Source organism: Colletes latitarsis, chromosome 8, assembly GCF_051014445.1.
Source record: "Colletes latitarsis isolate SP2378_abdomen chromosome 8, iyColLati1, whole genome shotgun sequence".
In the NCBI taxonomy this organism is placed as follows: Eukaryota; Metazoa; Arthropoda; class Insecta; order Hymenoptera; family Colletidae; genus Colletes; species Colletes latitarsis.
The window spans coordinates 28,719,365-28,731,782 of NC_135141.1; the positions used below are offsets into that span (position 1 = coordinate 28,719,365).

At 30.9% G+C, this 12,418-nt stretch overlaps 2 protein-coding genes across 5 annotated transcripts; both read right to left on the minus strand.

Annotated features, from left to right (window-relative positions):
* Positions 1–13: 13 nt before the first annotated feature.
* Hps4 (Hermansky-Pudlak syndrome 4 protein) lies at positions 14–9,034 on the minus strand. 4 transcript variants are annotated; one of them, XM_076771034.1, is made up of 9 exons: positions 8,125–8,323; positions 6,855–7,089; positions 6,414–6,644; positions 6,234–6,328; positions 6,072–6,141; positions 5,810–5,977; positions 4,412–5,746; positions 4,115–4,341; positions 14–151 (listed from the first exon to the last, which is right to left on the minus strand). In XM_076771034.1, the coding sequence occupies exons 1-9, from the start codon at positions 8,178–8,180 to the stop codon at positions 106–108; spliced, it is 2,463 nt and encodes an 820-aa protein (XP_076627149.1). In that variant the 5' UTR covers positions 8,181–8,323; the 3' UTR covers positions 14–105. The 4 variants fall into 4 exon arrangements, with proteins under 4 accessions (XP_076627149.1, XP_076627148.1, XP_076627147.1 ...); XM_076771033.1 differs by lacking the exons at positions 14–151; positions 8,125–8,323 and adding exons at positions 851–3,815; positions 8,330–9,034; XM_076771032.1 differs by lacking the exon at positions 14–151 and adding an exon at positions 851–3,815.
* Positions 9,035–9,797: 763 nt separating this feature from the next.
* LOC143344716 (4-aminobutyrate aminotransferase, mitochondrial) lies at positions 9,798–12,355 on the minus strand. Its single transcript, XM_076771037.1, has 10 exons — positions 12,021–12,355; positions 11,806–11,921; positions 11,558–11,725; positions 11,404–11,490; positions 11,088–11,283; positions 10,852–11,024; positions 10,639–10,773; positions 10,401–10,558; positions 10,058–10,326; positions 9,798–9,965 (listed from the first exon to the last, which is right to left on the minus strand). Exons 1-10 carry the CDS (start codon positions 12,070–12,072, stop codon positions 9,838–9,840), a joined length of 1,482 nt encoding a protein of 493 aa, XP_076627152.1. The 5' UTR covers positions 12,073–12,355; the 3' UTR covers positions 9,798–9,837.
* Between the last annotated feature and the right edge of the window lie 63 nt (positions 12,356–12,418).

Sequence of the window (12,418 nt, forward strand, 5' to 3'; positions counted from 1 at the left end):
GATTGGTTGATCACGGAGGCTTGTTTGTGTCGCATTCTGGAATCACGAAACGTAAATCACCTGCATAATGTTATTGCCTACAAGCGAGCAGGTTTTTCAAGTTCGTTACACGACACGATCACATGATGTATTCCTGATGGTGGACTCGACTCTGAAATGATTGCGTTTAATGTCAAATAATATCCTCCAAATAAAGTTTGCTAATTTGTATAGTAAGTGTTTCATTCTTTTTACATTTTTGTTTAGCTTCCCACACTATTAAACCTAGGTTTACGATTCCTTTTTTCCTACTTTTGTCATTCACTAACAAAAATAATAACAATATTTTGCTGCCAGAGAATGTTGTTTTTCTCTTTGCTCTCGTTTTCCATAACATTGCAACGTCGATGGAAGGTAAGTTTTTGCATTTACATCGTAAACACGCAAATAAGGTGTAATTCATTGTGTTTACAGAAAAGGTATTACAAGTTTCCAACGTATGATAACAAATGTCGTGATCGTCTCTTTTACATAGATTACATTATAAATTAAATCTTCCTTAGACTCTTGTTTTGTCTTCGAATCAATTTCAGTGTACCAGTCATGAATGACCAGGCACGAAAAATGGTAACGAGTAATGCAATCGAGTATAACAATATTATTTTCTATGTCTAAAAATATTAAGACGATGGTTTGACATTCTTAAATAATATCGTACATTTTTTAGTTCTGGTTTTGTGACATTATCATTAAAATAAATGATTAATAAGATATTTCAATTGGCAATATTTAATATCATAGAATATTCTATTTAGAGAAGAATTTTTCCATTCATGGATGCTCGCTATTCTAAATGACGAAACGCGATTAATTATGGGTTGACGCTTAGATCTTGTAAAAGGCGTATTCTCTATAATATAAATAATGTATGAAAAGAAACTCGTATGCCGTATGATATAAACATGTTAATAAACCGGCAAAACCAGGGGGCTCGCCCCGATTAATTTACATCGTGCCCGAGGCCAGGCAAAAAAATAACGGAATGATTTCAGAATACGTAGTAAAATAACCATGATAATACATAAGACGAATTCCTAGTTCGTTATTTGCTGAGAAAGTGTTTATTATCTTTCTATGTTTTCTTTAAAAACGTAAAACAGTCAAGGTTTTATATTTTCAAAGTTATATTTTCGCTGACATAGATATAGATTGCACACAATGACGCCAAGTTAATTATTAGGTGGAAGGATAAAAATTTACATGTATGCGATAGTTACAGTTCAGGAAATTGCTTTTGTGCTACTTAAATTAGCACAATTTGCTAATTAATGTGCCCCATTGGTTTAATAATTACTATATCTAATTATTGCCGTGGCTTGCTCGATCATTCGGCTGTAATCCAATGGAAAACGTGTAGGCTAGATTAGTGCGTCATGTTTACGCAAACCAGCAATAGGATTTCGTTTAAAATATGCTTTTTTCTATGGATTTAAAGTTTCTGTACATGTAAGTCCCAAGGACTTCCAAGGCAAGTGAACTGGCTGGCTAATCGTCTAATGGAGCTTGTATGTGTGTACTTGGCTGTGTATGTATCTTATGTTATTTGTGATATACATATATCTAGTTTAGATCGATTTAAATTGGGTTGAATATTTCAATTTATTAGTGAAATGAATTTTTCTACAGAAATGATCTTTGTATTTATATTAATGTTAAAGAATAACTTAGAATGTTTATAGTATATGGCAATATACATATAGGTGACTAGATTAAATTACTGCAAATACAATGTAAAAGATATGCATCAAGATTTTAACAATTGTATAATATTACAAACAATATAAAATATCAATTATAAGTACACAACATAGAACATCTGAAAGTATTTGGCAACATCAAACAATTATTCATGAACGTTTCACATGTTCGATGTTATAAGTAATTTGTTTTACGCAGAAATGTTATTATATTACCAACGTAAAACAAAATTTCTACAAATAGTTTTAAAATTATTCGTCGAAATATAAAGAAGATTAATATAGTTTCCGTTATAACATTGATAAAAGCAGAGGTTACTATTTAAAACAAAAATTAATTCAAACAAAATATTTAGTAAGTACTATAATATATTTATAGTGTCTAACATTTTTCCCCATAAAATATTGACATAATCATACGTTATATACTGTCTTGTCATGTACTTCTATTTTTAATAATAGTATATTTCAATCCACACACTAACAAATTAAAAAATTCCATTCATTGTTGCTTCTAAATAGCGTAAATAAATTATCAAATGCTTCTAACATATATATATATATATATACATTTGCATATATATATATATATGTACATATATATGTAGGAATTAGTTCATTACTGTGAATACAGATAATTGAAATTGATTTATACAAGAGTGAATTATTAAAAAGTCAAACAATAAACAACGTGAGCTATCTTATATCTACTTGTAATAAAAATCTTTATCCACGATTACATGATTTATAAATACATTAATAAAGTATTAAATGCTAATTATCACTTAAATTGGACGTAGCAGCTGAATACTAGAATTTTTTTGTATTCTATCTAAGAGATTAAAAGCTTAGATTCCAAAAAATATTTGTCGTATTATGCCACTCTATTACAATTTTAAATAATTATATACAGCTTTGAAACCATACATAATAAAAATCACTGCTTTTTAAATAGAAAATATAATTTTACATGTTTTGTAAATATAAATAGTGCACATTTTGTTATACATGTATGCGTATTCGTGCTTAACAAGTTAAAATAAATTTTTACCTTTTTTTTTTTTAATTTGAATACATACACTATTCGTAAGTCGCGTATTGTTTCCATACAATTATGATAAAAATTGGAGTTTTCTTGATCGTAATATTGCGAACAATTAATTTAAAATTTGTTTAAATAAATATTTTCAATAAAACATTTAACATTTCGTATTAAAATACATCATTTATCGTGCTTGAGAAAATAGTAATACCTTAATATTGGTTTTATTATGCATGGTTAATACACATGAGTGATATAAAGTCTTTCATTACAGCCAATTCTTAAATTAATTATATTTGGGTAGTGCGAATTTGATTACAAAAATACGTGTAGAAAATTCGGTAATTTTTTTTCTATTAACACTGTCAATCTATAACATTTTTTATCGTAAATGTAATCTTAGACAATTAAATTAATGGAATGTTTCATTTTATAATTTTGGAAAGATATAAAAATTTGACTCATTGTTTCTTACCCAGGATATGGACGTTTTAAATAAATATAATACTATCTGTATACACATCAGAATGTATACGCGACGTTTATACGCAATTATTCAGAAATCATTGCTAGAGTAGTAAGAGTTTGACTATTGTTACATGCTGACTACTAATCGATGGATTTCATTCTCATTTTTAATACCCTTGTATTACCAAATAACAAGACAGAGAGAATGTTCCCAATTAACATTATCAAAACATTAGATGAATTTGTCTATTACTATATGCAGAAAAAATATTTACAAAATGTGATCTAATATCGTTAACTTGGCATGCCATAGAATATAATAAACAAAATATTAAGCGAAATAATTCAATTGTGAATAATATGGTAGTGGAAGCATTTGCGAATAATTATAAATTTATAATAATACAATTCCATGATCTCTTTCCAGTCTACGTTTTGCTTTAAGAGACACAATTCCCATTAAATCTGCAGGAGTTGGAAGTCCTCCAGAAGTATCTGATGCCACTGCTTGTTGATAAAATACTTCTATGTTTCCACACTGGTTACCATAAACAACAGTATCCTCTGTTCTAGTTAATTAATAAAACATACTCATTTTTTTTCCACACTTTATGTAAAATTACTATGAACATTGTTTGTTGAAATAAAAATTTTATAACGAAACTACTTGTCAGAAATTTACGATACAAAAAAGTGTGTTAAAATTGTTCTATATTATATTCTTTCGCTCTAGAAATTTAAATGCGTAATACAAAAGTATTACTCCGTTTGAGCAAGAAAATATAAGTAGATCTACCAAAGCAAGTTAAAGCTGACGTGTGCGAAATTAAGCTAACTCAAATAAGTTATCTAATATCTAAAGAATTACCTGACAATGATGTCCGTGAGATTGCTAGCATGCGTGAATCTATCGTGAAGGCAAGAAACAATATCCAATTCAGTGACACCCCAGAGTCCAGAACGGTTTATTGTATCCCATTGCGGATCGATACTTAAAATACTATACAATTCTTTGTTTTCATTCGATGGTAGAGGCTCCAGACACTGTTGCAGCCTTGTTTCAAGCTTTCCTAATGTACTCACACAAGTCTGCCACTGTAGTATATATTATCGAATAAGTATTTAATTAAGACATTTATTCAACATCAATGCAAAACATACTCACGAGAGTGTGTATAAGATCAGGATTATTAGCAGTTCCATTTTCCATTAACAAAACCAGCACCATATTTTGATGTCCACACAAAAACAACTCTGTTTTTTCAAGGCAAACTTCATCTTTGTATGTAGTAATCCAATACTCTTCAAGTTCATCCTTGCCGTCGCTACCAACTTCTTTGTTAACTGCTTCCAATTTTTGTTTGATTATTTGATTTGTTGTCGAAAAACCGGACAAATCGCGAAATTCGTTAGGAGTAGTTTCCCTGCTACAAAAACCACTGGTTCTTTCATCAGCGAGTAAACTAAGTTTGGACATAAGTGGTGTTAATTGTAAACCATCCAGTTTCTTCTTTTGAAGAAAATCGTACGTGTTGCCACACTCTGATGTTGATTTTCGTCTATCGTCGTTGTCAGTAACATTGAGTGGTTTCAATGGAAGACTCATCGATCTACGATAAGTTTCTTGTTTCGTTTTATTATCCAATTTTATGTCGCGTGAATTATTAAATTTCTCAAAATTATCTTTGCTCGTGGTATCACAGTTGTTTGTTACGTTCTTAGTGTTACAATTGTTCGTGAGACTTGCTAAGAAGTCATTACGATTAATTGTGTTACTGCTATCGTCTGTGAGCTCCTCGTAATGTGAAGATATGTATTGCTCATACAATGATTTAGATACTGGTAATCCATCGCATCGAAATACAGGATAACAAGGATCAGTAATTGTATGGAATTGCTTTTTACACACGGGTTTCTTTTGCGGTGAAGATTCGGGGGATGTGTTTATATTTACTTGCGGTAAACCTAATCCGTACGTTCTAACTGATATTCGATTGGAATAGAAATTCGTGGACGATTCTAAATCATGCATGCTCAAGCTTCTTTTACTAAATTCTCTTCTTTTAACTAACTTCTTTTTCGATGTAACGTTCCTCAATTTATTTAAACGTTTACACCTAAGCGCTTCCTTAACAACGTCTGGAATATCATCTACATTCGCTTTTACTTCTTTCTTTTCCTCCTCTGTTTCAATATTTCCATCCTCGCTTGTGTTACAAATTAGCATTGCATTACCGTGTAAAACTCTATTTATATCTTTTAAGGGCGTGGAGCATACACTAGGAGTTAAAGGATTTATACATTTGGGACGGTCTGTTTTACTTTCCTGTTTGCGTTTAACTGGAGAACTGTAAGCTGTAAGCGGAACGGAGGGTACATAATGACTGTTATCGTTGTACTGTGAAGAATCTAATTCTCCTTCTTCAGGTACAGTAAAAATACGAGAAGTGTCGCGTTTCATTCCAGATAAAGGCAGTTCCTTACTGTTCTTAGAAATGCTCTGAAAATATGATTATTATATTAGTACACGATTGTTATAATTCACTTTCGAGAAATACTTTACCTTTCTTTGTAACATCTTTCTTGTGACAGAATCTAAATATGAACTGTAGTATCGTTCATTGTTTGCCTCTTGAACAAGTTTTGCACATTGCTTTTGTTCTATGTACACTCGCAATAATTGCACTCCTATAGGTAAATGAAATTCTGTTGATATTCTCTCTGCAGGAGCCTTGTCAAAAAAATGTTTGCTATTATTACACATTCATATATAAAATACAATTCATTTAAAGAAGATGCTTTTGTATTTTATGAATTTAATTTACCTTTATTCTATATGGATCGGTTATAACAATTTGTTTAGTCAAATCTGCACTTAGTTGAGTAGCAACTACCCTGAAGTATTAATACACAAAAATCAAATACTACATTCTTCAAATACAAAAAAACACAAAGGAATTTATTTATTATTATTCGAAATAACTTACTTGTTGTTATAAAAGAGTGCACCACCCATAACACCATTAGTTTCTTGACAATATTGTAAAACCTGAATTGCTTCTAAAAATATGTTACTAGCACTCTGGAATAAATATAAAGTTAATTAGTACTGTACTATGCTCACAAATAATATATAAAAAAAATACAAAATTAATGTTGTAATTAACCTTTGGAAGTTTGATAATGGGAATGTTGGAGAAAAGATTGGCACTGTATTGAAGTATTGGCAAATATGTTTCAAACATTTGATATAGTTTTTCTGTAAATTTATTTCTATCGTTGTTGAATGATTCCAATATCTTATTAAGGTCACAATGAAAAAATTTTAGTAGTGATTCTAATGTGTTTGCACGTCTCTCTAAAATCCAGTCATGAATGTTTCTATCAGTTCCCACAGCCTATAAAATAATAAATAATGAAATATATGCAGTAAATGTCAATTTATGTCAAATCTGACACATTAGGTAATTAAAAAGATAATTGCTGCTGTACTGATAATTGCAATAGCTATAGCTGATAACAACTACTATTAAAGTTATACTATATAAATCTTTACTCAGATTTTATATAATATCGAAGACAGCAAGATGTAATAATAGTGCACTCACAAGAATGTATTGTCCAAATTTTTTTAATACAAATTTTCCCCCTTGTAAAGTGATCGATCTTGGAGTAGCAAATGAGGTTGTAAGAAATTGATTAATAGACATTAATTGACCTGCTAGAGCTAGTCTTTGAGTAAGAGATACCCAAGCTGGATGGAAATACATAACTGCCTCTGCAGGATTGTCATCTTCTTTACAACACCTTGCAGTGTCGTAAATAAATACTATCATCATCTCTCTAAAAAGAAAAAAAGAGAAAATGTTGGGATCATTTTAACATTATACAATTTATTAACTTCACTGTAATTGTGTTACTTGAAAATAATTTTGTATTATGTACAATCTATAATTATCTGTACAAGTTATATTATTAGCTTACCCTGAAGTAATTGATAAAAGTATTCTATGCACAATTGTGAAAATATGACAACTTTCATTTTTATAAAATCACAGACATAATATTAATGTCTGTTACTTGCTTTGATTTCACTATAAAAATGAATCTATGAAATAAACAGTTGTGAACAGAAAATTACTGATTAGCTGCACCAGTAACCGATAACAATATAAGCAAGATAAGATTACAGTTTAGAATGTCTTTTGAAAGCATTGTTCTACATAATAGATAATACACTCAGTATAGATATTCACAGCATTTATTATGAAATAATAATGTTTAAGAAGTTGGTAAGTTTTTTCATAACTACTTTTATAGTATAGTATAGTTTATATTATTATTCTGACAAGTAGAATGATACAAGAAAAGATTCTGTTTTGATAAAGTTTTTAAATGACTTAAAAGTAAGTAAAAATATTGCATATTAACAAAAGATTTGTAGCATTAAGAAATATTAATACAATATATTTTACAATATACCATACAAATGAAATGATAAATAATGTGCAATGAAAATAAAAGAAGAAATTACTTACAGATAATATGTATTAGTTCAACCAATACAAACAAAATTTAGATACACGTTTATATTTTTACAGGAACATAATGTGTAAAGAAATGAAGCAATGCAATTATAATTAAATATAAATTAATCGATTATATTTGTAAATACACGCATACGTATGTATAATATTATAAACAATCTCCTAGAAATCATAAATTAAATTTCAAATGAAAAGAACGAATTGTTCTAAAATTAATATAACTGTAAAAAATAAATACATATTCATCAATAAACATAACGAACGTATTGTATAGCGAATGAAGGGAAATGAAATGCGACGAAATATTGCAATTAATAATCGACAAACTCACACCAACTTAAAATCAGCATTCTCTTTGACAAAAATTGAAGATTTAAGAAGGGACATGCCGCTGAAAAAGTGACCGGTAAATCAAGTATAACAGCGATTCAGTATGCAACGTGACATAGTAAACAAAGCATTATCACTGAATTAGAGATGCACTTTCTATACTGCTATAATTAGATAAGGCTAAGCATTACGCAATATCTTCGTACTTCGCCATGGTGATTGTTTACGCTTCAGCGTGCCGAGGTTGGGACTTCAATTGCGATTGTCGTGCTGTAACGTCAACCCGTTCTTTTCTCGTTTGCTTTTCTCACTCGCCAGACACAGGCTCAACGCCGAATTTTCCGTTCCGTTCTTACTGTCGTTCACGATGGCACTGAGCGTTGTAAAAAATGCACTTCGATGGAAATGCACTTTTCCGTTATGTAATGTAAAATTTGAGCCATTATAATCTTGATTTTCAATCACGCTGAATGAAACCGTACCTTGACCGCCATGTTTATATCGATTTCCTTCGTAAACAATGTGGCCAGATTTGGCATAATTAATTGCATTGACGACGACACTAGTAACGACGAATTTCCTTAGCGTCTAACGGAGTGGTAGGGAAAGTCGACATATCCTACCGCACGAGCCATATTACGTGAGCTCGGCACTTCGCACAACTTCGGGAAATCGAGACAAAAGGCGAGTGTGAGCCCTTCTTTCTTGATATGATGAAATACAGTAGTCGCCTCACTTTATGTCTCGCGGGACGACACAGGGGCAAAGGGAGTCGGACCGCCCATTTATCTATCTCGCTCCCTTGCTCTCAGTCAGTCCACGTGTGTGTGTAACTGCCGCGACGAATAGCGAGCTAGAGATCAATGTGTGCGTGGGAATACGTGTATTCTTTCTACTTCTCCCGCATTCCTTCCGCGGGAATTCAAGTGAAGTGACTATGTACGCGTCTTAAAACCCCCTGACCATGTTTTAATTATTGAAAAAAAAGAAATTTTTGTTATTATTCCTACGAAAAAGCATATGCATATATATATATATATATGTATAGCTCGAAACGTATTAAGTGCTTGGGCCGTCGAGATTCGAAATTGTATGCCGTGAAGACGGACTTCAGCTGTTCAAGAGCAAGAAGGTAAGGCTCTCATTCACGTTCTTTATTGAATTCCCGAAGTTATGTGAAGTGCTGACCGCACATAACATGTGGCTCTTGCGGTAGGATATGTCGGCTTTCCCCACCATTCCGTTAAATGGTATGGAAGTTCGTCATTAGTAGTGTCGCCGTCAATACGATCAATTATGCCAAATCTGGCCACACTACTTGTAACTACGATGATTCAAATTTAATTAAATGGGTGTTCATGAAATGTTCTTTTCTTTAATACAAATTTCATACATTTAATTAAAACAATCTCTTTGCGATTGTTTACGTTTCTCAAATCGTTCTCAGATCGTCTAGCTTCGTTATTCGAGTTTAACTAAATTTAGAAGTTTCAAAGAAAAAAGTATAGTACGTTGTTTTACATGTTCTTTATTCTCCGAACAATTTATCTTGTTTCGCATGTATTAATTTAACATTTTCATAATACTACGAAAAATATAATGTATATGTCGTTATTATATTGTCCTTATAAATAACAAAATAAATATTTTTTACCGAGATATATATTTAATAAATATAAAACAGTAACAAAGTAAAGTATTGTCTATAAACGAATCAGCTTTCTGTGAGTTCTTGTAAGCAAACACGAAGATTTTCTAAAAAGATATCTGCATGATATTCGCCAAATATTAAGCATGGTCTGAGTTGAATTGATTTTGTTCCACATTCTCCCACCTGGATACCTGTTATTAACAAATTTTATATGATAGTATAATAATAATAGAATATTTTTAATATTAATTAAATTTTATATATATTATAGAAGCTTTTCTACCTTTACAACGTATTTGATATAGTAGCTTATTTCTCATATCTTTACACCCCATATCAAATGCTATGATAAATCCTCTACCTCGTACAGAATTTATAATTTGCGGGAATTCATATTGTAATGCATTTAGTTGACAAAGTAAATAATTACTGACATGACAAACATGAGTTAATAAATTTTCTGCTTCAATAGTTTGCAATACTGCTTCTAATAGCAATATTTTGCTTGGATCTCCCATCCATGTATTAAATACTCTATATGGACGCATGGGCCTAAGTGAACAAGCCATAATGTTTATGGACTAATATTTTAATGTAAATGCTAAACTGATTGAATAATACACTACATGTATTCAGAAGAATGATAGAAACCACTTGCTTGCATTTTGTTGCTAAATGTAACAATGTCAGGGGGAGTATTTAATTCAAAATACTCATGTACCCATATTCGTCCAGATGCACCACCTCCTGTTTGTACTTCGTCGATTATTAAGGGAATAGATCTCTATAAAAGATGCATTTGTACTACTGTTATTCATTGTTTCTTCACTCTATAAGTATTGAAACAAAATATTAAATAGTTACTTTCTTAGCAAGGCCTTGTAAGCATTGAAAGAAATCTGGTGAGGCATGTCTATCTCCCCCTTCACACTGTATTGCTTCAACTATAATGCCAGCTACTGGTGCTGTCTTTTCAGATTTTTCTATTAAATCTTCTACCTTACAAAAATAATTTCGATAAAGATTTTGTCAATTTTAATTGTAACACCGTTCGAAACGCGCAAGTATTGAATTTACTTGCTCTAAGCATCGTGTATCCTCTTTTTTATTTTCTTCTTCGTGTTGATCTAAGGGATACAAATATTGCGGAAAAGGCGCTATTGGCCATGGAAGGGAGGGTATATCAACTTTCATTATAAACTTATAATGTGTTAGTGCTAGCGCAGCAAACGTTCTGCCATGAGATCCTCCTAATTTCATAAACTTATTAATTTTATTGATGCAAAAACATCTACAATGCTACTGTAAAATACCTTCAAAAGAAAGAATAGACAATTCAGGACAGCCAGGAGGCTTATTAAAGGGTGCACTTTTCATTTCTTCGTTTGTAAAACTTCCGCCTCGACGACGTCTTTCCGCATATTTTATAAATGAAGTTTGTATAGCATGCTCGTTTGAACAAGCACCGCAGGTAGTCGTGAAAACACATGGTAATCCCTTTGGAGCTACCTGATAAAATGACATTATACCTACAGAAATTTGTTTTTTTTTTACGATCTATCGTTATTTACTGTTCTATTTTGTTCCTATCGATAATGAAAAAATATTATAAATTAGAAAATATCTTACACATGGTTGAAGCAACGTGTCTTGAAGTTTGTACGGCCATTCCAAACCAGGGAATAATCCTAATGCTGGTCTATTTGCCATTATTCGCTAAAAATACAATACGTTAACGCTTGTGGCACTTTTAATGAATATAACAATTTCATATTTTATTTACTTGATTTCCTACACACGACAATGCGCCAAGAATAGACCGGTGATTGTATCCAAGAGGAAGCGTAGAAATTTGCATAAACATATCTAAGAAAACATTTCCATCAATATCTGCTAAATAATTTCCAACAGATCTTTGGTAGTCTGCAAAATATTGAATGGAGCCTACTTGCTGCAATATTTTATGATAACGTTACGTTAGTTTGCATTATTTTTACGTAATATTTTCATTAGAATAATAAAAATACAAACCTGAATTTTGGAAAATTCATTGAGTAGAGCCTCGGATCTAGGTCCAGGAATTTCAGTAAGCGTATATGGTTTTGCTGGTTCTCCAGGTAAAGGTGCTTTTGGTACATGATGAAGTTCTGCAGATGTTATTTAACAAATATACATTACACGTTAATACTAACAACAACATTTTGATCTTTAAATAATAACTTTCAATGTATTTACTTTGTACTTACGACGAGGTCGCGGACCCTTTCGAATAGAATATGATATACTTTTACACAACATATTGTAGGAAACTTTTAGTATATATTAAATGTTGTCACTGGTATAGAGAATTTATAAAATTCAATTATGTGTACATACATATAGTCTTAATTCATACTAAATGAAAGAGGATGTAAAAGAAAGTTTAAAAATTGATAATAGAAGTTGTGTTATGTAATTTATATGAATGACATATTCTTACTTTTGTTTTAAATTATGACAGAAGAACGTTAATGTAGATTTTACTATTGTTTGAACTTCAAAGTACTAATTAAGTTTACATCTATTTAAAAAATAATAAAAGGAAAGGTAGTATGTATTTAAACAATTCGAAAGTATTTATAACTATTAATTTATACAGAAATTG

What these genes read in the sequence shown, in the direction of transcription:
- Hps4 (XM_076771032.1), bottom strand. Translation starts at nt 8,180, where the DNA reads ATGTCCCTTCTTAAATCTTCAATTTTTGTCAAAGAGAATGCTGATTTT. An exon ending in GCACTCTTTTATAACAACAA is followed by an intron (nt 6,142 to 6,233) that starts GTAAGTTATTTC and finishes TTAATACTTCAG; the next exon opens with GGTAGTTGCTACTCAACTAA. An exon ending in CTGATCTTATACACACTCTC is followed by an intron (nt 4,342 to 4,411) that starts GTGAGTATGTTT and finishes TATATACTACAG; the next exon opens with TGGCAGACTTGTGTGAGTAC.
- LOC143344716 (XM_076771037.1), bottom strand. Translation starts at nt 12,072, where the DNA reads ATGTTGTGTAAAAGTATATCATATTCTATTCGAAAGGGTCCGCGACCT. An exon ending in ACACGTTGCTTCAACCATGT is followed by an intron (nt 11,284 to 11,403) that starts GTAAGATATTTT and finishes TCATTTTATCAG; the next exon opens with GTAGCTCCAAAGGGATTACC. An exon ending in TACAAGGCCTTGCTAAGAAA is followed by an intron (nt 10,559 to 10,638) that starts GTAACTATTTAA and finishes CATCTTTTATAG; the next exon opens with AGATCTATTCCCTTAATAAT.